The sequence below is a fragment of the Bos indicus genome, chromosome 13, assembly GCF_029378745.1.
Source record: "Bos indicus isolate NIAB-ARS_2022 breed Sahiwal x Tharparkar chromosome 13, NIAB-ARS_B.indTharparkar_mat_pri_1.0, whole genome shotgun sequence".
In the NCBI taxonomy this organism is placed as follows: domain Eukaryota; kingdom Metazoa; phylum Chordata; class Mammalia; order Artiodactyla; family Bovidae; genus Bos; species Bos indicus.
The window spans coordinates 60,610,260-60,633,474 of NC_091772.1; the positions used below are offsets into that span (position 1 = coordinate 60,610,260).

General features: G+C 44.7%; 1 protein-coding gene across 2 annotated transcripts; it reads left to right on the forward strand.

Annotated features, from left to right (window-relative positions):
- Positions 1–2,451: 2,451 nt before the first annotated feature.
- TBC1D20 (TBC1 domain family member 20) lies at positions 2,452–21,480 on the forward strand. Of its 2 annotated transcripts, none has more exons than XM_070801446.1 (8): positions 2,452–2,672; positions 10,429–10,614; positions 12,769–12,849; positions 16,434–16,620; positions 16,778–16,879; positions 17,805–17,946; positions 18,752–18,939; positions 19,198–21,480. In XM_070801446.1, the coding sequence occupies exons 1-8, from the start codon at positions 2,603–2,605 to the stop codon at positions 19,451–19,453; spliced, it is 1,212 nt and encodes a 403-aa protein (XP_070657547.1). In that variant the 5' UTR covers positions 2,452–2,602; the 3' UTR covers positions 19,454–21,480. The 2 variants fall into 2 exon arrangements, with proteins under 2 accessions (XP_070657547.1, XP_070657548.1); XM_070801447.1 differs by lacking the exon at positions 2,452–2,672 and adding an exon at positions 2,858–3,126.
- Positions 21,481–23,215: the final 1,735 nt, after the last annotated feature.

Consider the following 23,215-nt stretch of genomic DNA (forward strand, 5'->3'; position numbering starts at 1 on the left):
ATGAGTTAACTCTTCACATGAGGTGGCCAAAGTATTGGAGTTTCAGCTTCAGCATCAGTCCTTCCAATGAACACCCAGGACTGGTCTCCTTTAGGATGGACTGGTTGGATCTCCTTGGAGTCCAAGGGACTCTCAAGAGTCTTCTCCAACACCACAGTTCAAAAGCATCAATTCTTCGGCGCTCAGCTTTCTTCACAGTCCAACTCTCACATCCATACATGACCACTGGAAAAACCATAGCCTTGACTAGACGGACCTTTGTTGGCAAAGTAATATCTCTGCTTTTCAATATGCTATCTAGGTTGGTCATAACTTTCCTTCCAAGGAGTAAGCGTCTTTTAATTTCATGGCTGCAATCACCATCTGCAGTGATTTTGGAGCCCAGAAAAATAAAGTCTGACACTGTTTCCACTGTTTCCCCATCTATTTCCCATGAAGTGATGGGACCAGATACCATGATCTTCGTTTCTGAATGTTGAGCTTTAAGCCAACTTTTTCACTCTCCACTTTTGCTTTCATCAAGAGGCTTTTTAGTTCCTCTTCACTTTCTGCCATAAGGGTGGTGTCATCTGCATATCTGAGGTTATTGATATTTCTCCTGGCAATCTTGCTTCCAGCTTGTGCTTCTTCCAGCCCAGCGTTTCTTATGATGCACTCTGCATATAAGTTAAATAAGCAGGGTGACAACATACAGCCTTGACGTACTCCTTTTCCTATTTGGAACCAGTCTGTTGTTCCATGTCCAGTTCTAACTGTTGCTTCCTGACCTGCATATAGGTTTCTCAAGAGGCAGGTCAGGTGGTCTGGTATTCCCATCTATCAGAATTTTCCACAGTTTATTGTGATCCACACAGTCAAAGCCTTTGGCATAGTCAATAAAGCAGAAATAGGTGTTTTTCTGGAACTCTCTTGTTTTTCCATGATCCAGCAAATGTTGGCAATTTGGTCTCTGGTTCCTCTGCCTTTTCTAAAACCAGCTTGAACATCTGGAAGTTCGCAGTTCACGTATTGCTGAAGCCTGGCTTGGAGAATTTTGAGCATTACTTTACTAGCGTGTGAGATGAGTGCAATTGTGCAGTAGTTTGCGCATTCTTTGGCATTGCCTTTCTCTGGGATTGGAATGAAAACTGACCTTTTCCAGTCTTGTGGCCACTGCTGAGTATTTAAAAATTTCTGGCATATTGAATGCAGCACTTTCACAGCATCTTTCAGGATTTGGAATAGCTCAACTGGAATTCCATCACCTCCACTAGCTTTGTTCATAGTGATACTTTCTAAGGCCCACTTGACTTCACATTCCAGGATGTCTGGCTATAGGTGAGTGATCCCACCATCGTGATTATCTTGGTCGTGAAGCTCTTTTTTGTACAGTTCCTCTGTGTATTCTTGCCACCTCTTCCTAATATCTTCTGCTTCTGTTAGGTCCATACCATTCCTGTCCTTTATCAAGCCCATTTTTGCAGGAAATGTTCCCTTGGTATCAATAATTTTCTTGAAGAGATCTCTAGTCTTTCCCATTCTGTTGTTTTCCTCTATTTCTTTGCATTGATCTCTGAGGGAGGCTTTATCTCTCCTTGCTCTTCTTTGGAACTCTGCATTCAGATGCTTATATCTTTCCTTTTCTCCTTTGCTTTTTGCTTCTCTTCTTTTCACAGCTATTTGTAAGGCCTCCTCAGACAGCCATTTTGCTTTTTTACATTTCTTTTCCATGGGGAAAAACTTCAGTCTTTACTGCTCCTGAAACCTACTCAGAGGACCTTTTTAAAAAGGACTTAAAATATGATTGGTGGACCGTGATGCTGGATTGCACAGGATGGACATGACACCCAGGGATCCAACCCGGCTCCTACGTCTCCTGCATTGGCAGGCAGGTTCTTTTACCACTAGCGCCACCAGTGAAAGAAAGTAAAGTGAAGTCGCTGAAAGAAAGTAAAGTGAAGTCGCTCAGTCGTGTCCGACTCTTTGCGACCCCTTGTACTGTAGCCCACCAGGCTCCTCCGTCCGTGGGATTCTCCAGGCAAGAATACTGGAGTGGGTTGCTATTTCCTTCTCCAGGGGATCTTCCCGACCCAGGGATCCAACCCAAGTCTCCTGCATTGCGGGTAGCACTTTAACCTCTGAGCCACCAGGGAAGAGACTAGCGCCACCAGTAGTCTCTATGTTCTTGATGGTGTTTTAAACACTTTCCCAAGAACTATTCTGAGTGCAGTACTTCTATAATCATCCATATCATTTTACAGATAAAGAAAACCGAAAGAAATGATAAAAATCTGCTCCTGAACACATCGCTTCAAGACTGCTACGCTCTATAAGTTCAGTTGGAACAAACTCTCCGGGGCAGAGTCCCCGCACTCTTCTCTCGCCGTTCAGGGCGCCTGCGCACCAGCGCGGGTGATAGCCGCGGCTCCGCCGCCGCCCGCGCGGCGTAGCGGGTGGTCACGTGACGGCGCGGGGCGGGGCGGCGCGGGGAGGCCTGCGCGCCGCGGGCTGACCAAGCCGAGTTCGCTCCACGGAGCAGGCGCTGGAACCTGCGGCCGAAGCCGCGTCTTCTGTCGGCTCCGCCACCATCCGGGGCTCGGGCTCGAGCCCGGGCCCCCGGGACATGGCCCTCCGGAGTGCCCGGGGTGACGGCCCCACCTCCGGCCGCTGGGACGGCGGCGCGGAAAAGGGAGGTACGGAAGCCGGCCAGGGCGCCGAGGAGCGGCCTGCGAGGACGGCCTGAGGGATAGGGGCGGCCCGGGGGGCAGGGGGCAGCTGCCGGAGGCGGGGGCCGCAGGCAGGGGGGCCCGGGACGACCGCGCGGGGTGTGCCCAGGGCCGCCGGCCAGGGTCGGGACAGCGAAAAAGGAAGAGACTGAAGGCCTGGGTCACGTCTGAAGGGGAAGAGAGCCTGCAGTTTGGGCGGAGGGGGCGGTCAGCGGATGCTGAGGGAACCGGAGGAACACTGGCGGCAGACCCGAGCTCCCTAGTGGGAAGGACGGCGGGGGCCCCACGTCCCATCTCTTCCTTGAGACGCGAGGCCAAGCTTCGCTCCCGGCCGAGACTGTCCGGCCACGTCCGCAGGCTCCCGGGGCCGCCTCCCTAGTGGTCAGGCCAGTTTTCCAAACTTCATTCATCGGTCGTCGAGGTCTGGATTGACGCGCTGGACACGTATTTCTTTTAATTACCGTGAAATTAACCCTTTAAAGTGTACAGTTCTGTGGTTGTTAGTAATTTTTGCAAGGTGGGGCAACCATCGCACTGTCTCTAATTCCACAGCATTTTTAATGCCAAAAAGAGAGACCATCCCTCCGCAGGCCCCATTCTCCACAGCTCCTGGCAACTGCCAATCTATTCTCTGTCCCCGTCCTATTCCGCCTATTTTAATATTATTGAATTGTGTAAAAAGCAAGTTATTTTTTATACTGCCTTAAACTCATTTCCATGAAACAGTTTCATCGTGCACTATGTTTTCAAATATGTTTTACCTACTGGTTAATACATGACAGTTAAAATTATTAACGTTTACTCTGTACCAGGTGAAATAATCTCTTTGCCCTCTGGGAAAGAGTAAGGTAACTTTCCCAGTTTTCCATCCTCTGATGGATGATTCCCATAGCAGAACCAACCACCAGTGCAACCCAAGTTTTGTTTCTCTGAGTTCATTTTGTTATTGCCTTTTTCTCCTCTTCTAATCCTCTATGGAAATGAAGCTAACGCCTCATATTACTCCTCTGGGCCCTTTGGCCTTGTAACCCTTTCCTGGTGTTTGTATGACATCTGTTCTCATGGCATAATGGTCATTGCCCCAAGTGGTATATGGGTCTTGTGACCTGTTGGAGTGCAACTGTGCCTAGGTTGCGAGACTTTATCCTCTAGTGTCCTGAATTTTGCTTCTCTGGATAAATGGAGGAATTTAGAAATGAGAGGAGTTTTTTTTTTTTTTTTTTTTTGGTGTTTTGATTTTCTTGTTTTGATTTTCATCATATTGGAAAATTGGAGAGGTTACTAATACTGTTAACTCTCCTTTGTAGACGTTATGATGGGATTGGTTTACTCTATTTTTCTCCATTTGGGGGAGTGGGTAGAGCAGTCGTTCTTCATATGTACTTGTCTTTATTTTTCAGGTAGTTGCTGAATCAACGCTAATTTGGGTACTGTTTGTTGAAACTAATTGGGACCTCCAAAAACAGTTTCTTTTTTGTTTATTTTTGATGGGAACCTTATTCAGAATAGGGCTTTCCTGGTGGCTCAAATGGTAAAAAAATACACTTGTAATGCGGGAGACTCAAGTTGGATCCCTAGGTTGGGAAGATCCCCTGGAGAAGGGGATGGCAACCCACTCCGGTATTCTTGCCTGGAGAATTCCATGGACAGAAGACCCTGGAGGGTCTGTGGGGTTACAAAGAGTTGGACATGACTGAGCGACTAACACTTGAACTTTATCAGAATAAGGTTAGGTTTTCCTCTCCCACTGTAGTTCTCTTTTTTTGTTAGCAGAAAATTTTAAGTTAATTTCTAGCATCAACATTAGGAGTTCAAGGAGTGGAGCTGGGCATGTCTGTCTATCTGGGAGGCTCTCTATCTGACTAGCTCTTCCATCGTTTTGATTAAGCCCTAAGGGAGCTTCCCTGGTGGCTCAGTGGTATAGAATATATACCTGGAATGCCAGAGACAAGGTTCGATCCCTGGGTGGGGAAGATTCCCTGGAGAAAGAAATGTCAACCGACTCCAGTATTCTTGCCTGGGAAATCCCACGGACAGTGGAGCCTAGGGAGCTACAGTCCACAGGTCGCGGAAGACTCAGACATGACTGAAGCAACTAAACAACAGCAACAATGCATTGCTAATTTTAACTTCTGTTTAAAGTCTGTAAAGCTTTCTTGATATGCAAGCTTAAACCAAATAATCAGTATGGAATTTCATTCTTGCACATAAGATGCATATTAAGTGTGTAGCTCATTTACCTGATCTAAATCACTGATACGTATTTTGCTGGCGTGGAAAAACTTTTGGAGGAAGCGTAGCTACTGCTCATTTTTTGCTCTTGTCCTTAACTGTATATTGTTTCCCAAGCCAGATGCTTTTGAAGATACGTGTTGCTCTGAGGAAACAGAAATCTTTACTTGAGTTCCATAGCCAGAGTAGGGAGAGATTTGAGACAATAACAGACTCAGTCATCCTTATCAGAATTGTTAAGAACTTCTTTTTCAGTGCCCCTTACTTAAATGATCATTTTAATGGAGAGCTGGTCAGGTAGTGCCAATATCATTCCTTTTTCCTCAGTTGAATGAATTACTTTTCAGACAGCAGGGATTTATTTATAGCAGTGTCTTATATATTTTGCAGCCAGTTGTAGGATAGTCATTTCATTCTCTTGTGGTTGTGAAAGCCAAGACCTTTTACTATAAAGGAGTTTGGAAGATACCAGCTTTGGAATATATAGTACATCTCATATAAGCAGAGCAAAACTGGAGATGAAAGGATTCAAGGGGATTTGAATTACATGTATACAATCAGCAGATGAAATGTAGGCTTTTATCCCAAAGCCAAATAAAGCATTCTCAAGTCCAGAAATGTGTCCTACCCCAAAATCCATATGTAAAATTTATCTTAAAATAGATAGTTAGACATTCGGTTTCCCAGGTGGCACAGTTGGTGAAGAATCCACCTGCCAATGTAGGAGACACAGGAGATTCAGATTCAGTCCCTGGATTGGGAAGATCCCCTGGAGGAAGAAAGTTATTTTAACCTTTTTCCATGCTTTTTCTTCTTCTGCAGCAAAGAGGGTATGTGTAGATTAATTGGTTAAGACTCCGCTTAACTTTTTCTCCCTCATTGTGTAGTCTCACAGTTGACCTTACCACTATGTAATTTATACTTCTCCAGATCATTTAAGTTTTTTTCTGTTTTCTCCTACCTTTTTAATGTCACAATCAAAACCTGTACATTAAGTGCAATGAAATATTTGTTTGTGTGTGTGGCACACACAGGAGTGCCTTCTTCATCTTCCACTAACATTTGATCACTTAAATATGGGATTGAGAAAGGTGATGTTGGGGTCTGAACAGACAACAGCTAAAATCTGCACTTGAGCAGCATTCTACCCTGGGAATCACCAGTAGATTTAGAAAAAGGCCAAAGTGCCTATAAATCTATTTAGAGTTATATAGGTATTGTCTTTTATTTTTTTAATTTTAAATTTTATTTATTTATTTGACAGCATCACATCTTAATTGCAGCACAAGTTCTTCATTGTGGCATGTAGGCTTCTCTGGTTGCAGCACACAGGCTTAGTTGCCCCATGACATGTGGGAACATAGTTCCCTGACCAGGGGTCAAACCCGTGTCCCCTCATTGGAAGATGGATTCTTAGCCACTGGACCACCAGGGAAGTCCCTACAGTGAGGATATTCTTAATATTAATATTAATATGGGGAAATAATGCCATTTACTAAAGGCCAGTTTTTCCAGAGGAACAGTAGCTAAGTTAAATTATTTATTCTATTCTGCCCATGTGTATTGAATTCCCACAGGGCATCAGAATCAGGATGACAGCAGTAAATTTTGAAATGCAGGATTTAAATAGAATCCAAACAGAGTTTTGAGAGAAATAAGTATTGGAGCAATGATTTGGGTTCAGAAATAGTTAAAATTGACGGTGAAGAACCTGCCTGCAATGCAGGAGATGCAGGTTTGATCCCTAGTCAGGAAGATCAGAGAAGGGACTGGCTACCCACTCCAGTATTCTTGCCTGGAGAATCCCATGGACAGAGGGACCTGTTGGGCTACAATCCATGGGGTTGCAAAAAGTTGGACACAACTGAACGACTAACACACACTGCAAATCCACTTGATTGCAAACAGTGTTAACTCCCCTAAGACCTAAGCAGTGGTTTTCCTTTCCCCCTGGAGAAGGAAATGGCAGTTCACTACTGTATTCTTGCTTGGAAAATCCTGTGAACAGAGGAGGCTGGCAGGCTACAGCCCATGGGGTTGCGAAGACTTGAACACAACTGAGAGACTGACACTTTTGGTTTTCCTTTCCTCCAGATTGCTGAATAAATAGCTTAAGTGGAAAGATGGGCAAGGTGGATATATGTCAAAAAAATTTTGAGGGAAAATTTCCAAACTCTTACCAAATAGATTAATAAGGTTTCTAAATATCAGATACCTCAAAAAATATTTAGTATTACCATTTAAGTGTTCTTAATTTGTGATGTGTAGAAAGTACAAAGTACAAGAACACTCTAAGTTTTAAAAAACTTTTAATCTTATTTTCTTCTTTGCTAGAAATTCAATTCCTGCTCGTATTTTGTCTCAGCTTGTGTTGTTATATGGACTTCCCAGGTGGCTCAGCAGTAAAGAATCTACCTGCAATGCAGGAAATCCCAGTTCAATTCCTGGGTCGAGGAGATCCCCTAGAGAAGGGATAGGCTATCCACTCCAGTATTCATGATCTTCCCTGGTGGCTCAGACGGTAAAGAAACCGCCTGCAATGCGGGAGACCTGGATTCGATCCCTGGGTTAGGAAGATCCCCTGGAGGAGGGCGTGGCAACCCACTGCAGTATTCCTGCCTGGAGAATCCCCACGGACTGAGGAGCCTGGCAAGCTACAGTCTGTAGGGTCACAAAGAGTCGGACACTACTGAGGGACTAAGCACAATACAGCACAGCCTGGTGCTTTACTATGAGTAGTTGCTCATTAAATGACAGGTTGATAAATGAATGGATACATTAATGCACAGGTAGGTGCATGGATGGATGGTATGACATGTCCAAGCCAAGAGCTTGAAGCACCTTGTAAATAAATAAACATTTTATTATAGTTGGTGCTGTGCTGATTGATTGGGAATTGGGACTTGGTTTTTCCTGATTTCTAGATAGAGTAACCATTGAATTTAGCATCAACCTGGGACATTTCTGGGAGTGCAGATGGGAGGAGGGGTTTGCTATGAACAATTAGTTATGCCGGAACTATAGATGTAAACTAGAAATCTCTCAGACTGCCTGGAGCAGATTCACCTACTAGGTCACCAGGGAAAACAACAGTCTAGCCAGGAGAACAGGTTTACCTGGGTGAAAAAGCATCCTGTCCTATCTGCATCTCCAATTGCATGGAACTTCAAAACAGTCGGTGCCTGAGTTTATAAAGTTTATGTCACAGCTCATAGATGGGTAACCAGGGTTACTGGATTAATGAAATGAAAGGTTACACCTTTCATTTGTGTTAACAATATGCAGCTTTGTCGTGGAAACAGTTTGTATACTGTTGCCTCAGAATAGAACATAACTGAGGAAAGCTGCTTAGTGTCTGTCCTAAAAACCTCACTTACATTCTGATGTTAGTCCTTTCTAAGGCCTGACCTACCTTCCAGTGTTATCTTCTACTTTATATTAACATTAATGCTCTGCCCCTCGTATATGCTACATAAATACTTCCTAATGACTTCATTTACTGTTAAGTGAAAGGGCTTGTGTTTCTGTCTCCAAGCCTTTCTGGTCATCTCCTCGCCTCTCTGAATCCTCCCCTTTCTTTTTAAATTTCACTTTTCCATAATGCTTTCTCAAGATTTGCCTGACCCACAGCTGTCTGAACTGTTGGTGTCTGCACATACCTTTTTTCGGACGATTACAGTGCACTGCTATGTGACATCTCTTCAGTGGGTTGAAGAGTTTTAACTTTTCTTGTGTTTGCTGTTCCTAGAAGTAAACATTCTGCATGAAAATTCTGAGAGCCTGTTACCCCATTATTTTAAACAGAGCCAATTATAATATGATGCACATTAACCACAAACTCTCAGTCTCCTAAAAAAGTAATTTAAACACAGCAAAATGCCTGTGTATAAATAACAAACTACCACATGAGGATGTAAGATGCGTAATACATTCCTTTTTGATTACCAGTGATTAGTGTGGCTCTTGAGAACCAGTAGCATGCCCCTTTTACCACTAGCCACACTGGAGTCCCAAGTATGCCCTTTGACATTCTGCTTTTGAAAATACCTCCATGGGATTCTGATGTTTTCCAATTGTATTAGCATGTAACCAGAGGCTTTTTTCACATGTGGTTTTGTTTAAAAATGTAATACTGAATTTTGGTGACATGCATGTACATTTTTCCTCAGTAAATAACAGAGAAAATGTATTATATTAAGAGAGATGTGGTCATGTATGGATGTGAGAGTTGAACCATAGAGAAGACTGAGTACTGAAGAATTGATGCTTTCTCTAATGGTGCTAGAGAAGACTCTTGAGCTCCCAGGTACAGCAAGGAGATCAAACCAGTCAATCCAAAGGAAAATCAACCCTGCATACTCATTGGAAGTACTGATGCTGAAGCTGAAGCTCCAATACTTTGGCCACCTGATGCAAACAGCTGACTCATTGGAAAAGACTCTGCTGTTGGGAAAGTTTGAAGGCAAAAGAAGAGGGCGGCAGAGGATGAGATGGTTGGATTGCATCATTGATTCAATGGATATGAACTTAGGCAAACTCTAGGAGATAGTGAGGAACAGGGAGGCCTGGCGTGTTGCAGTCCATAGGGTCGCAGAGTTGACTTAACAACAATGCTCTGTGAAGTTTAGCATTAATGAAGCACAGCATTCTTTAGGAAAACATCAGATCAGATCAGTCGATCAGTCGTGTCTGACTCTTTGTGACCCCATGAATCGCAGCATGCCAGGCCTCCCTGTCCATCACCAACTCCCGGAGTTCACTCAGACTCACGTCCATCAAGTCAGTGATGCCATCCAGCCATCTCATCCTCTGTCGTCCCCTTCTCCTCCTGCCCCCAGTCTCTCCCAGCATCAGGGTCTTTTCCAATGAGTTAACTCTTCGCATGAGGTGGCCAAAGTACTGGAGTTTCAGCTTTAGCATTTTTCCTTCCAAAGAAATCCCAGGGCAGATCTCCTTCAGAATGGACTGGTTGGATCTCCTTGGAGTCCAAGGGACTCTCAAGAGTCTTCTCCAACACCACAGTAGGAAAACATAAATGGTGGCTATTAGATATGCCTAAATGTACTGAGCATTTACTATAATTCCTTTTTCTTTGTTACTTATATGGTATGTCTCCTTAGTGTTTCACACACTATATATACTAATCAGTGTGTGTGTGTGCATACTAAGTTGCTTCAGTCGTGTCTTTGAGATCCTGTGGACTGTAGGCTCTGTCCATGGGATTTTTCAGAAAAGAGTGCTAGAGTGGGTTGCCATTTCCTTCTGCAGGGGATCTTCCCAACCCACAGATCAAACCCATGTCTCCTACGTCTCTTGCTTTGGCAAGCAGGTTCTTTACCACTGGCACCACTTGGGAACCCCGTGCTCATCAGTAAATTGATTTTAAATATACCTACCTTACTTCAGACCAAGTTAAGGAGATTGAGCCCTGAACAGAAAATGTACACACGGTAAATATGTGCCTAATGCCCTTTTCCATTCTGTTTTGCAGACTTTAATGCCAAAAGGAAAAAGAAAGTGGCAGAGATCTACCAGGCTCTGAACAGTGAGCCCACTGATGTGGCTGCCCTTAGACGCATGGCTATCAGTGAAGGAGGGCTCCTGACTGATGAGATCAGGCGGAAAGTGTGGCCCAAGCTCCTCAATGTCAACACCAATGATCCACCTCCTATATCAGGTAGTTAGGGGAAGAAGTGCTGTGATGGGAGTTTGTCTAGGAGGCAGGGAAAAAAGAATTTCAGGGTCTTTAATTTTTATGCTAATTTCAAACCAAGAGTAGACATGTAAACACCTGAAACGTTTTAGGATATGCTTGGGCCTACTGTGAAAATAAGACCAAACTGCGAAATAAAATTTCAATTAAAAATGGAATGAGCTTTTATTAGGTAAGGAGGGAGCGATTATTGGCTAGTTAGGGGAGTTTATTAAAAATACATATTCTGGGAATTCCCTGATGGTAAAGTGGTTAGGACTCCATGCTTTCACTGCCAAGGGCCGAGGTTCCATTCCTGATCCAGGAACTAATATCCCGCAAGCCACACAGTGCAGCCACAACACAAAATGCATGTTCCAGTTTATATTCACCTAGAAGTAAGTTTGCAGGAATCTATTTTAGCAAGAATCCTACATAATTTTGATACAGATGGACATTTGAGAAACATGGGGTTCTACAGAGATATAATGCCTCTTATAGTCCTTAAAAAACAACAACAAAAAAGACTTTTTATAGGGAAATACTAAGACTATTTTGAATTCTAAAATTCTGTAATTCTGTGAAAAGCTGTTACAGTCAGCCCTCCAAGTTCAAGGATTCAACCAGCCATGTATCAGAAGTACTCTGGAAGGACTTTGCAGAGGTCCTGTGGTTAAGACTCCACACACCCAGTGCCAGCAGCATGGGTTCAGTCCCTGGTCAGGAAACTAGGATCCTACATTCCACCTGGCACATATATTCTGGCGGGCGGGAACCTCCAGAAATTTCCAAAAAGCAAAACTTGAATTTGTTGTGCTCTGGCAGCTATTTACATAGCATTTACATTCTATCAGGTTTGAAAGTAATCTAGAGGTGATTGAAGTATACGAGAGGATGTGCAAATGTTAAACTGTTTAATATTTGGGACTTGAGCATCAGTGGATTTTGCTATCCTTGGGGGTCCTGGAACCAATCCCCCTCAAATACCAAGGGACAACTAACTGTACTTAACTTTATCTACAAGGCCTATGTAGTGAAAAAAAGAATTTTTTAGACTGCAGTGCAGAATACAAAAGAAAGTACAGAAAACAGTGAATCCACTTTGTCATTCGTTGAGTCTACATTTATTGCTTTCCTACTATGTTTGGCAAAAGTCCAGGTGTTGGGGATTCTTTCTTTCATTTGGCGATGCAAGGAGCAGGACACGACTTAGTGACTGAGCACGCACACACAGTTGTGCTCCTACTGTGCGCTAGGTACCAGAGATGATTAAAACAGCCACTGCCAATAAAAAGTTTACAGTGTCATGGTGTGGCCAAGTAGATGTTTTAAGTCGCCGCTTGTTATTGTCTTTGGAACTGGGCGGCCTCAGAGCAGTGATCTTTTGTTGGAAGGAATAGGCATTGCCATATTCACACTCTAAATCCTGAGATGGTGTTCTGTCAAATTCCAAATTTCTCATATCTTTTTAAGATGAAGTCTGTATTCTACAGGCTCCTCTGGTAAGTTTTGATTTCCATTATGAAGGAGATGCATACTTGTTATATATGTAACAGCTGGAGTCTGCCTCCTTGCTTTCAGTTGGGCTTAGCAACTGAACACAAGTACTATCTCCTGTTACCAGTGTCTTAGTTTTAGAATTTCAGGGCTAAGAGAGCTTAGGTTCTTCTCCATGTACATTTATCTTAATACTCCTTTCTGAACCGCTCAATCTTCCTACACTTTATAGATGTTAGAGTTTTTCCAGCGGTCTGTGGTGTCCACATTCATGCTCTTACTTGATGCTTAACAGTAATCTGAGAGGTACACATGGAAGGGAATAATCCCCATTTTACAGATGTGAACTTTGAAATTCAGAGTGATTCCCAGTAACGCATAATGGGTGCTGGCCTCCTAACTTTTCCGCTGCTCTTGGATAGTGTATCTTCCCTCCTCTCACGGTCATCATGACTTGCATAAAACAGCATGTTTGGAACTAAACCAGGGATTCCTCTCCAAATGTTGTATCTTGAGTCATGTCCACTTCAGGAAAAAGCCTTGAGTATGTCTTCCAGGCCTTTTGTGTCATGCCAGGATGTCTTGCTCCTGCTGTTGGTTCCCAGACATTCCTACAATAACATGTTTCTTCTCCTCCAATAGGGAAAAACCTACGACAGATGAGCAAGGACTACCAACAAGTGCTCCTGGACGTCCGGCGGTCTTTACGGCGGTTCCCGCCTGGTGAGACACACTGGTGGTCTTTGGGGCGGGAGGGGGAGGTTTGGGAGGTTTGGCTTCAGTCCGTTTGCAGATACATTACTCTGTTGGGCTTGCTTGTCCCGAGACCTTTACATCCTAGCACAGAACATGGCCACATCCAGGACCCTTCCTCCTTAGGGATCCGTCGTGCTCCCAGTCTGCTGAGTCCTTCTCTCACTGACTCAGTCCATTCAGAACCCCCACTGTGAAGGCCTGCTGCTGCTGCTGCTAAGTCACTTCAGTCGTGTCTGACTGTCTGCGACCCCATAGGCGGCAGCCCACCAGGCTCTGCCGTCCCTGGGATTCTCCAGGCAAGAACACTGAGCCCAAAATAATTTCTCTTGGCTTAGAGGTGGTAAATGAGAGAAGAGGGTTTTCCCCCTGCCCGTTAGAGCTACAGAAGAGACTTTATAGGGATTTCTAGAGCTATCAGTCTGACTTTAAAGAGCAGATTGGTTTGGAAGTGGTCACTAACAGGAACTGTTAATACCTTCATTTATAAGTAGCGGTATGTTGCCTGTGGGCTTCCCTGGTGGCTCAGTGGTAAAGAATCCACCTGCCATTGCAAGAGACTCAGGTTCAGTGGATCCAGAAGATCCTTTAGAGGAGGAAATGGTAGCCCACTCCAGTATTCTTGCCTGGGAAATCCCATGGAGAGAGGAGCCTGGAGGGCTACAGGCCATGGAGTCACAAAAGAGTTGGGCACGACTTAGAGACTAAACAACAACAGACAATCTTGCATATACATATACCGGGGCCTTGGACTAGAATGAAGGCCAATCACCACATTTTTAAAGAGTCTGTTACTAAAATTGTCTCTCCATTCCCAGAAATACTAAGAATGACAGAATGACAATTGTCTCCACTTTCACAATGAAGGGAACTGGGTAGCAGACCTCATCTGTTTCCCTTCCTTTCGCAACTCCACCTCTAAGTCCTTGAATTGAAGAGAGGAGAGTTGCTAGAGGGAACAAGAGTCTCAAAACCCATTGCCTCACTCTTCTGAGCCCATGCTCTGGCATTGGATTTTGTCTGTTAGAGGGCATCCCTCCTGTTTACAATCATGGTTCCCAGAAAGGCTCTTGTAATTCTTGTGTAGCCAGTAGCTTACCATCTGGGTTTTGATAAACACACATACCTGTGATCCAGTCCCCTTTTCCTGTTCCTCTGGTCTTGAGGAGACTACATAGGACAGACGCATCTCACATTTTTCTCTGGGTGTAACCTGTTTTCCTTCTGAGCCCTTTATCCCTCTTCCATTTATGTGATATCAGTCCAGGATATTCTTCTTCCAGACAGAACTGTCCATGTGGTTTCATATTCTTTTTACATTCATGTTCTTCTGAACTTAGCTGACCACTTTTATACTGAAAATTTAAAGAAGGCTTACTTTTTTCTCTCACTGCTTCGTTACTTTACCTGACCACAGTACTTGGTTTACTCCCATTTTCTTCTTTATCTTCTACCGTATGCTTTTAGAGAAGGGATGGGTAAAAGTGCGTGAGAGATGAGCGTCACTGTCCCCTAAAAACCTGTATTTAAGTTCAGTCTGGGCCCTTGCATTAGCTGTTTTCTCTCACAAGATCTGCTTTTGACTGGAAAACCTAATGGTGTAGGAAAGCTGTGTTGTGTGCCATCCTCCTAAAACAGGTCATGAGGCCAAGGGTTGACTTTTTTTTTTTTTTTTTAATTGGAGGCTAATTACTTTACAATATTGTATTGGTTTTGCCATACATCAACATGAATCCGCCATGGGTGCACACGTGTGTCAAGGGTTGACATTTTTATAGTAAGAGCCAGAAGAGCTGAGGGACCACGCTGACCGCTGCCAGACTAGGTGCCTGCGCTGAAAGAGCTCCTGAGACCAGCTCCTCTGTTTCCACCTGCATCTTTGGGTCAAGATTAGTACTTCCTATGATATTTAGTTTGATTCTGAGGGGAGCACACATCTCATACATTTTTTGTTTTGACACCACCCTTATGGCAGAAAGTGAAGAGGAACTAAAAAGCCTCTTGATGAAAGTGAAAGTGGAGAGTAAAAAAGTTGGCTTAAAGCTCAACATTCAGAAAACGAAGATCATGGCATCCGGTCCCATCACTTCATGGGAAATAGATGCAGAAATAGTGGAAACAGCGTCAGACTTTATTTTTTCGGGCTCCAAAATCACTGCAGATGGTGACTGCAGCCATGAAATTAAAAGACGCTTACTCCTAGGAAGGAAAGTTATGACCAACCTAGATAGCATATTCAAAAGCAGAGACATTACCTTGCCAACAAAGGTTCGTCTAGTCAAGGCTATGGTTTTTCCTGTGGTCATGTATGGATGTGAGAGTTGGACTGTGAAGAAGGCTGAGCACCGAAGAATTGGTGCTTTTGAACTGTGGTGTTGGAGAAGACTCTTGAGAGTCCCTTGGACTGCAAGGAGATCCAGCCAGTCCATTCTGAAGGAAACCAGCCCTGGGATTTCTTTGGAAGGAATGATGCTGAAGCTGAAACTCCAGTACTTTGGCCACCTCATGCGAAGAGTTGACTCATTGGAAAAGACCCTGATGCTGGGAGGGATTGGGGGCAGGAGGAGAAGGGGACGACAGAGGATGAGATGGCTGGATGGCATCACTGACTCGATGGACGTGAGTCTGGGTGAACTCCGGGAGTTGGTGATGGACAGGGAGGCCTGGCATGCTGCGATTCATGGGGTCGCAAAGAGTTGGACATGACTGAGTGACTGAACTGAACTGAACTGAACACCTACAAAAAGGCTGCAAAAATAGGACACAGAATTCCCCAGGTAGCTTTTTCCCAGATTTCTTTATACATCAACCTTTGACTAGATTTGCTTTAGTTTTGTTTTCTCTCTCTCCTTCACCATACGTACACACATTTTTTTCCCCTGAGCTATTAAGAATAAATTACATATATGGTACCCCCTTATCCCTAAATATTTCACTGTGTGTTTTTTAAAAACACAATTCTTTTTTACATAGTCACACTTAAAATCAGTAACAAAAAATACTACTGTCTAATCTACAGATTTTATTCAGATATTGCCATTTATTCCAATAATGTTCCTTATAGAGAAAAGTGCATTTTCCATTCATTCTTCATATCTCTTCAGCTTCCTTTAGTCTGGACTTGTTCTTTTGTATTTTATGACAGGCCTGTTACTTTATAAAGTCCCCCTCAGTTTTTATTTTCTCCTTGCAAGATTCAGGTGATGCACTCTTGATAGGAATTCCACTGAAGCAATATTGAGTTCTTTTCCCCCCAGCACATCAAGAGGCACATGCTGTCCAGTGGTTCCCCTGCTGGCATCACTCCCTGTGCTGACTTGGTTAAGATGGTGTTGTTGGCTGGGTTCCCCAACTGGAAGGTTTCCAAGTCTGTGGTTCTTTCCTACATGGCCAGGCGGCTATCAACAGTATATGGATCATGAATGTGTTGCCAAGTTGTTTTACTTTATTAAACAGTTTGTCTGCATATCCACAGCTTACCGTCTTCCTTACCTCCATGTTACTAGACTGCTTGCCTTGTTCAAGTGCGTCTCCCCCCCACTACCCTCTCCCAGGCATGCCAGAAGAACAGAGAGAAGGGCTGCAGGAAGAGCTGATTGACATCATCCTCCTCATCCTGGAGCGCAACCCGCAGCTGCACTACTACCAGGGCTACCACGACATCGTGGTCACGTTTCTGCTGGTGCTCGGCGAGAGGCTGGCAACATCCCTAGTAGAGAAGCTGTCTACCCACCATCTCAGGTACCCGCGCAAAAGGGCAGAAGACAGTTCCCCCCAGCGATAACTCCTCAGCCCGCTTTCTAGTTGGTGTTTTCAGTGGGTTGAACCCCAATCCCAACTGCCCCCCAACCCTGATCCAAATGTTTGGTCTGACCAAGCTCATTGAAATGTCTTCTAGGGATTTCATGGACCCAACAATGGACAACACCAAGCATATATTAAACTATCTGATGCCCATCATTGACCAGGTGAATCCAGAACTCCATGACTTCATGCAGAGGTATATATGTGTCTACATTTACGTGTACACGTGCACGCGCACACACAGACACCCCTCTTCAGCTTGCTCCTTTGTTTATTCCTCACAAGTCTAGCTCAGTTGCATCATCATCTTATGTTGATTAGTGTTAGGTTCTTCTGAGTTGTCCTTTCCAGTCACCAGCAATCTAGATAATTCAGTTCTGTGCACAGTCTTAGAACACTTTTGTGTGCTGTGCTCTTCCAGGAATGCAGGAGATGTCACAGCCCATGCCCTTAAAGAGTTTACATTTAGTGGAGAGAGGTGGGCGAGCTAAGCATACCAACTTTGAGGTTATTGCTACAACGGAAGTACAGAGTCCTATAGGACCCTACCCCATCTGTAGCTTGTTTTATTTACCATACACCAAGGAAAAGAAATATTTCTTTGCAATTCTTGTATGATTTTTCTCTTCTGTTTAGTTGGAAGTGTGTCCTTGGCCAATACCTGCCTCTCTTAAAAAAAAAAAAAAACACCTGTGTCTTAAGGTATTTCAGTCATCTCATGTTAACTATACAATTAATACAGTTATGTTTTCAAGCCTAAGAATAGTTGCCTGTGCCCCCCAAAAGGGTGTGACTTTCCCAGAAGGAAAATGGTGTAGTTCTCTGAAAACAGCTGATTCTTGTTCCTGGAGTTGACATTTCTTGGCCATGATGAGAGCACCCAAGGAGATAAGGCCAACCAGGACCCTACTGTGGTATTAGTGCCATGATGTGGAGTATGTTGCAAGGACTTTCTGTAATATTTTGTGAGGAGAAGATACTGAATTTATCAGCAGCTGAATTTTCCAGAAAGCATGTTCCCCAGTTACTTTCTTCATACAGCACTGAGGACAAAGAAGGCCCAGGGAGAGGGACAGGATGACTCAGCAGGGAACCTAACATCTGGACTCCCTTGCTCCTAGTGCCGAGGTGGGGACCATCTTTGCGCTCAGCTGGCTTATCACCTGGTTCGGGCACGTCCTGTCTGACTTCAGGCACGTCGTGCGGTTATACGACTTCTTCCTGGCCTGCCACCCGCTGATGCCCATTTACTTTGCAGCTGTGGTAGGTACAGACCATGAGCCAGCAGTTTGGCGTGTGTCTCCCAGTCCAGCTTGATCATCTTCCCTAAAAGGAAACCTGGTGATTATGGAAAGATACAAAAGACAGCACTTCCTGGGCTGGTGTCCTGGACACTGTTCTTGGAATGTTACTGGGAGAGTCATGGGAGTCAAAAATACTATGTATAAAAATAAGTTTGGGAAATGCTGGTTAAACAAAGTTGTTAGTTTTTTTTTACTGTTCGATTCTTCTGAACCTTTAAAATGCTCATGTGCATTGTGAATTATCAGGGTTTGTGTTGACAGCTCCTGGAGCTAGTGCAAATGGCCAAGTGGGTTTAAGAAGAGGCATGATACTATGATGGAAAGTTGAAATGGCTTTTAGTCAGGGATGAGGGCTTCCAGTTATTAGAGGGGCCTGAACTATCAGACGTGAGGGTGGAGGGGGTGTTCTTCATTGTGTTTTAAAGGGAGCAAGACCATTCTTTCTACTGTTTTGAACCATTTCTTCTGTGCTAGAGCTGTAGGTATCTCCAGTAATCTCTCCTTTCCTTCCTCCTAAAAAACCTCCTTCCTTTGTCAGCCTTTCCTGTCATGGTGTGGAAGTTTGCCTCTAGCAGGAAGTGCTAGCCCATTGGGAAAAGCACTCAGATAAGTATAGCATCACTTCCCAGATAGTACAGGAATTTGCTGAACATTTTGGGTGAGCCCTGTTTGGTACCAATTTATATTACCTCTAAGGAGAATGAAGTGAAGTGGCCAAGCTGCTGTATGTTCTGGTCTCTGACGCAAGGCCTTGCTCCCCACAGATCGTGTTGTATCGAGAGCAGGAAGTCCTGGATTGTGACTGCGACATGGCCTCGGTCCACCACCTGTTGTCCCAGATCCCTCAGGACCTGCCCTATGAGACACTGATCAGTAGAGCAGGAGACCTCTTTGTTCAGTTTCCCCCGTCCGAACTTGCTCGAGAGGCAGCTGCCCAGCCGCAAGCCGAGAAGTGAGTGGTGCTGAGGCACTGGTTGTGCAGGGGTGTTTGTTAGCAAAAGTGATGGAAGATTGTGTCTGGTAGGGACAGGGCTGGGAGTGGTTTTTCCAGAGATCCGCTTATGCCAACAGAATCCCCACTTGAGACTTCATGGGTCTTGATCAAGAAGAGTTTTTTGAGCAGTGGGTGGCTCTGCCCTCAGACTATTTAGTCCATTTTTTCCCCCTTCTTCTTTTATCCCATTCCCTTTTGTCTCCTTCCCCTCTGCAGAACGGCTGCCTCTACGTTCAAAGACTTTGAGCTGGCATCAGCACAGCAGAGGCCTGACATGGTACTGCGGCAGCGGTTTCGGGGACTTCTGCGGCCTGATGAGCGAACAAAAGATGTCCTGACCAAACCAAGGACCAACCGCTTTGTGAAGCTGGCGGTGATGGGGCTGACAGTGGCGCTTGGAGCGGCCGCCCTAGCCGTGGTGAAAAGTGCCTTGGAGTGGGCCCCAAAGTTTCAGCTGCAGCTGTTTCCCTAAATGCCAGAGAAGATACTTCCTCTTACATGACGTCACAGTCTCACCCTTCCATGGACAGATGGGAGGGGGTGGAATTTCCTTTATTAAAAGGGTTTCAGTCAAGGGTTTTCTATTCCTGCACCCTTTCCCTCCTGTCCATGGATGCCTTTGCTTCAGAGGCCAATAGCAGAGCCTGCGTGACGCTGGGCACTCGGGGGCCTGAGCACAGAACTCTTCTCCCTTGTGGCCTGAGTGAGCTCCCCGCTGCCTCCTCTTTTGCTGAAGGAAATGGGTCTCTGCAGCTCCTGGGTGCCGTTGGAACCCTCTGGGCTTGGTCACTGGGGAGTGTCTTGGCTGCTCATAGTAAGTAAACTGGACCACTGAATGCCCTCCTGGCGGCTCCTCCAGTCTGTCTGCTTCAGCGTAACAAAGAAGGATGTAGCTGCTGCTTTAGTCAGACCTTGAAATGAAGGGGAAGGGGCAGAGGAGGCTGGCCTGGGAGCAAGATTGGCCCCTTTTAAGAATAGCTCCAAGCTGGTCAGAAATCTTAGAGAAACATGTGAACTAGGTTAGTAGGTAAATCCTACCTATTTTCAGCCTAGAAATCACTTGGGCATTGCCAGTCAGACAGGAAGGAATGTTAAGTATTAGGACCCCTCACATAGGCCAGTTTTTGCCTGCCCCCCCCTTTTTTTTCTTGTTACTCTTCCACAAGGCACATAGTGGTTATAAAATGTACATTTACTACTATTTTTAGAATTACACACATCCAATATGTAAAGTACCATCACTTTTAAAATAATAGTTCCTTCATGGAAAAAAAAATAGTTCTCATCCGAACGATGAGCTTCTAAAACCCTGAGGTTTCCTTTCTACTTAAGCGTTTAACATTTCACTTCCGCCAGAGTTGCTGTTTGTAAACAGCCCCACACTTTCACAGTGCCCACTTCCTGTCTAGCTTCCCTAGCTTCCCTTCCTTCCTTCATGTTTTCCTTCAGTCCCCCTTCTACCCCCAGATCAGCATCCAGTCATCACCTTGGCTTTGTTTTTTGCATTTGACCTATCTCTTCAGCTGCTGGTCTCTCCTTCCTGGTTGGAAATGTCACTGGGAACTTGTCAGCACCCAGAAAGGGACGAACTGCAGCCTGAAGCATGTGGTGGGAGCCTAGGACAGCCAGCCCCGCTGCTCCAGGCTTCCTAGGGACTCTCCAGGCCTTAGGGAACACGATGCATATTAAGTTCTTCTGATACAGCTTTTCGTGTAAGCAAACCTAGGTTTGTTTTAGATTAACTGTGGCTTGGAAAAAAGTGCCTTTTGCTGCTTTGAAGAACTGGGGTGTATGGTAAGAAGCAGCCATGTACTTTTCTTTTCCTGGTCTGTCTGGGGCACTGTTCTCTCTTGGCAAGTATTTTCTTAAACGTGCCAGAAGCACTTCCTCCCACCACACCAGACCTCCACATCCTCCCCATGTTCTCACGGTGTGCAGAGTGGTTAGGAGAGGCATCTACTTACATGAGTTACACTAAGCACTTTACAACCAAAAACAACAGATCGTTCTCCATAGCAGGAGTCCCATCTGGGGTTAGCATGATATGGATGGGTTAATCTAGAAAGAGGTAGATTTATCAAGACAGCGGGAATTTTTCCAAGATCTAGATGATGTGACAGGTGTTCCCAGTCTTCTATAGCAGGTTTGTCTTATCACCTTTGCAAGTGGACAGCATCGGCCCCTCCTGCCACAAACTCTCGGGTCTGTCTGTAAATACTGAAGGGAAGTGATGGGGAAGAGGTAGCGGGGAGGTGCATGTGATCAGAGTCCCAAGGCCACGGTTTTTTGGATTCCAGGAAAGCAGGTGGCATTTGCTTCTGTTGTGGCCTAGAAAGGAGAAAGTTCTTAGGATTTATAGCTTTGCTGACATGAGGATTAGCCCCTGCCAATGAGAAGAAAGTGTTTTTACCTTCAAGTGGTTTACTATTCTGTAAAGAATATGTGTAAATATTTTGTACAGAGCCCTGTATGAAATAAACAGCCATATGTGGTTACTGACCCCTCTTGTCATTCTTCCGTTGTTGGAGTGGCTCTGGGTTTAGACGTCTGGATGCTCCGTCCTTCCACCCCTGACCTGGAGCTGTGCCTTAGGCCGTGGACTCTTGGTTGGCTTTGACTTACCTGGAGAACTTGAAACAGTTTCTCTTTCACCTGAGGCAAGAACTCACTTGTCTGGGTTTACTGTTTCCTTAGCCCCAGAGGGAGACAAGGGGCTGAAGGCTGAGCAGGCATCACTTGGCTCTCTGACTGTGTCCTGCCACCATAGGCCAGCTGCCCATGCTGTCCTTTGATTTGACTCATGGAGGATACAGGGCTGACCAGGACACCGCCCTGCCTCTGGGAGCTCACCAGAGAGCTGCATTGAAGGAGCAATGTATTTTCAGTGGCAGTTTCATAGTTGATTAAATGTAAAGAGAAATTTGATAAATGGAAAACTGAAGGAAAGGTATGTGTGGTGAAATAAATATTTGGGTTTTGTCACCAGTTCCCCTAAAAGCCTTAGAATTTTCTGAGTGATAGGGGTGTCTTTTGTTGTTCATAATGATTTCCTTTTGATTCCAACTGGGTTGATATTGAGGTGAGTTAAGGTTGGACCCCTCAATAGCCTCAGGATGGGACAGAACACCAGAAAGATTATATGGTGGGCAATTATTTTAACTTTATTTTGTATTGGAGTATAGCTGATTAGCAAACAACGTGGTAGTTTCAGGTGAAGAATGAAGGGACTCATCCATACATATACATGTACCCATTCTCCCCTAAACACTCCTCCCATCCAGCCTGCCACAAAACATTGAGCAGAATTCTATGTGCTATACAGTAGGGCCTTGGTTATCCATTTTAAATACAGCAGTGTGTACCTGTTCACCCCAAACTCACTATCTATCCCTTCCCCCCTCCCCACCCCTCCACCCTGGCAACCATAAACTGGTTCATGAAGTCTGTATGTTTCTGTTTTCTAAGTAAGTTTATTCATATCATTTTTTTAAGATTCTACATATGAGGAATGTCATATTTCTCCTCCTCTGTGTGAATTGCTTCACTCAGTGTGACTAGGTCCATCCATGTTTTTGCAAATGGCATTATTTCATTTATTTTAATGAGAAATATTCCATTGTGTACATGTACCACGTCTTCTTTATCCATTCCTCTGTCGATGGACATTCAGGTAGCATCCATGTCTAGGCTGTTGTAAACAGTGCTGCAATGAATGCTGGGGTGTGTATTTCCTTTCAGATCCTGTTTTTCCCCTGGTCATATACACAGGTGGGATTGCAGGATCATTTTAGTTTTTTAGTAACCTCCATACTGTTCTCCATAGTGGCTGTACCAATTTACATAGTGGGAATTTTGAGCCTCACCAGTGACCTCCTGGGAGGGGAGGGGAGGCTGGACATTGAGTGCTGCAGAAACTCTTGGTTCAGAGATTCAGAGAGCTGCTGGGTTGCTGAATACATCAAAGTAAGTGCTGGGAGGATCACATGGCCCGAGACGGCTTGGGAATACTGCAGCCCTCCCGCCATTCCTTGCCCTATGCATCTCTTTTACTTGGCTGTTACTGAGTTGTGTCCTTTACAGGAAATCAGTACATGTAAGTGAAGTGTTTTCTTGAGTTCTGTGAACACTTCCAGCGAATTACTGAACCTGAGAGGGTTTTGTGGAAACTAGTGAACTTGTAGTTGACCAGGCAGAAGTGTAGGTGGTCTGGGCACCACATTTGCTACTGGATCTG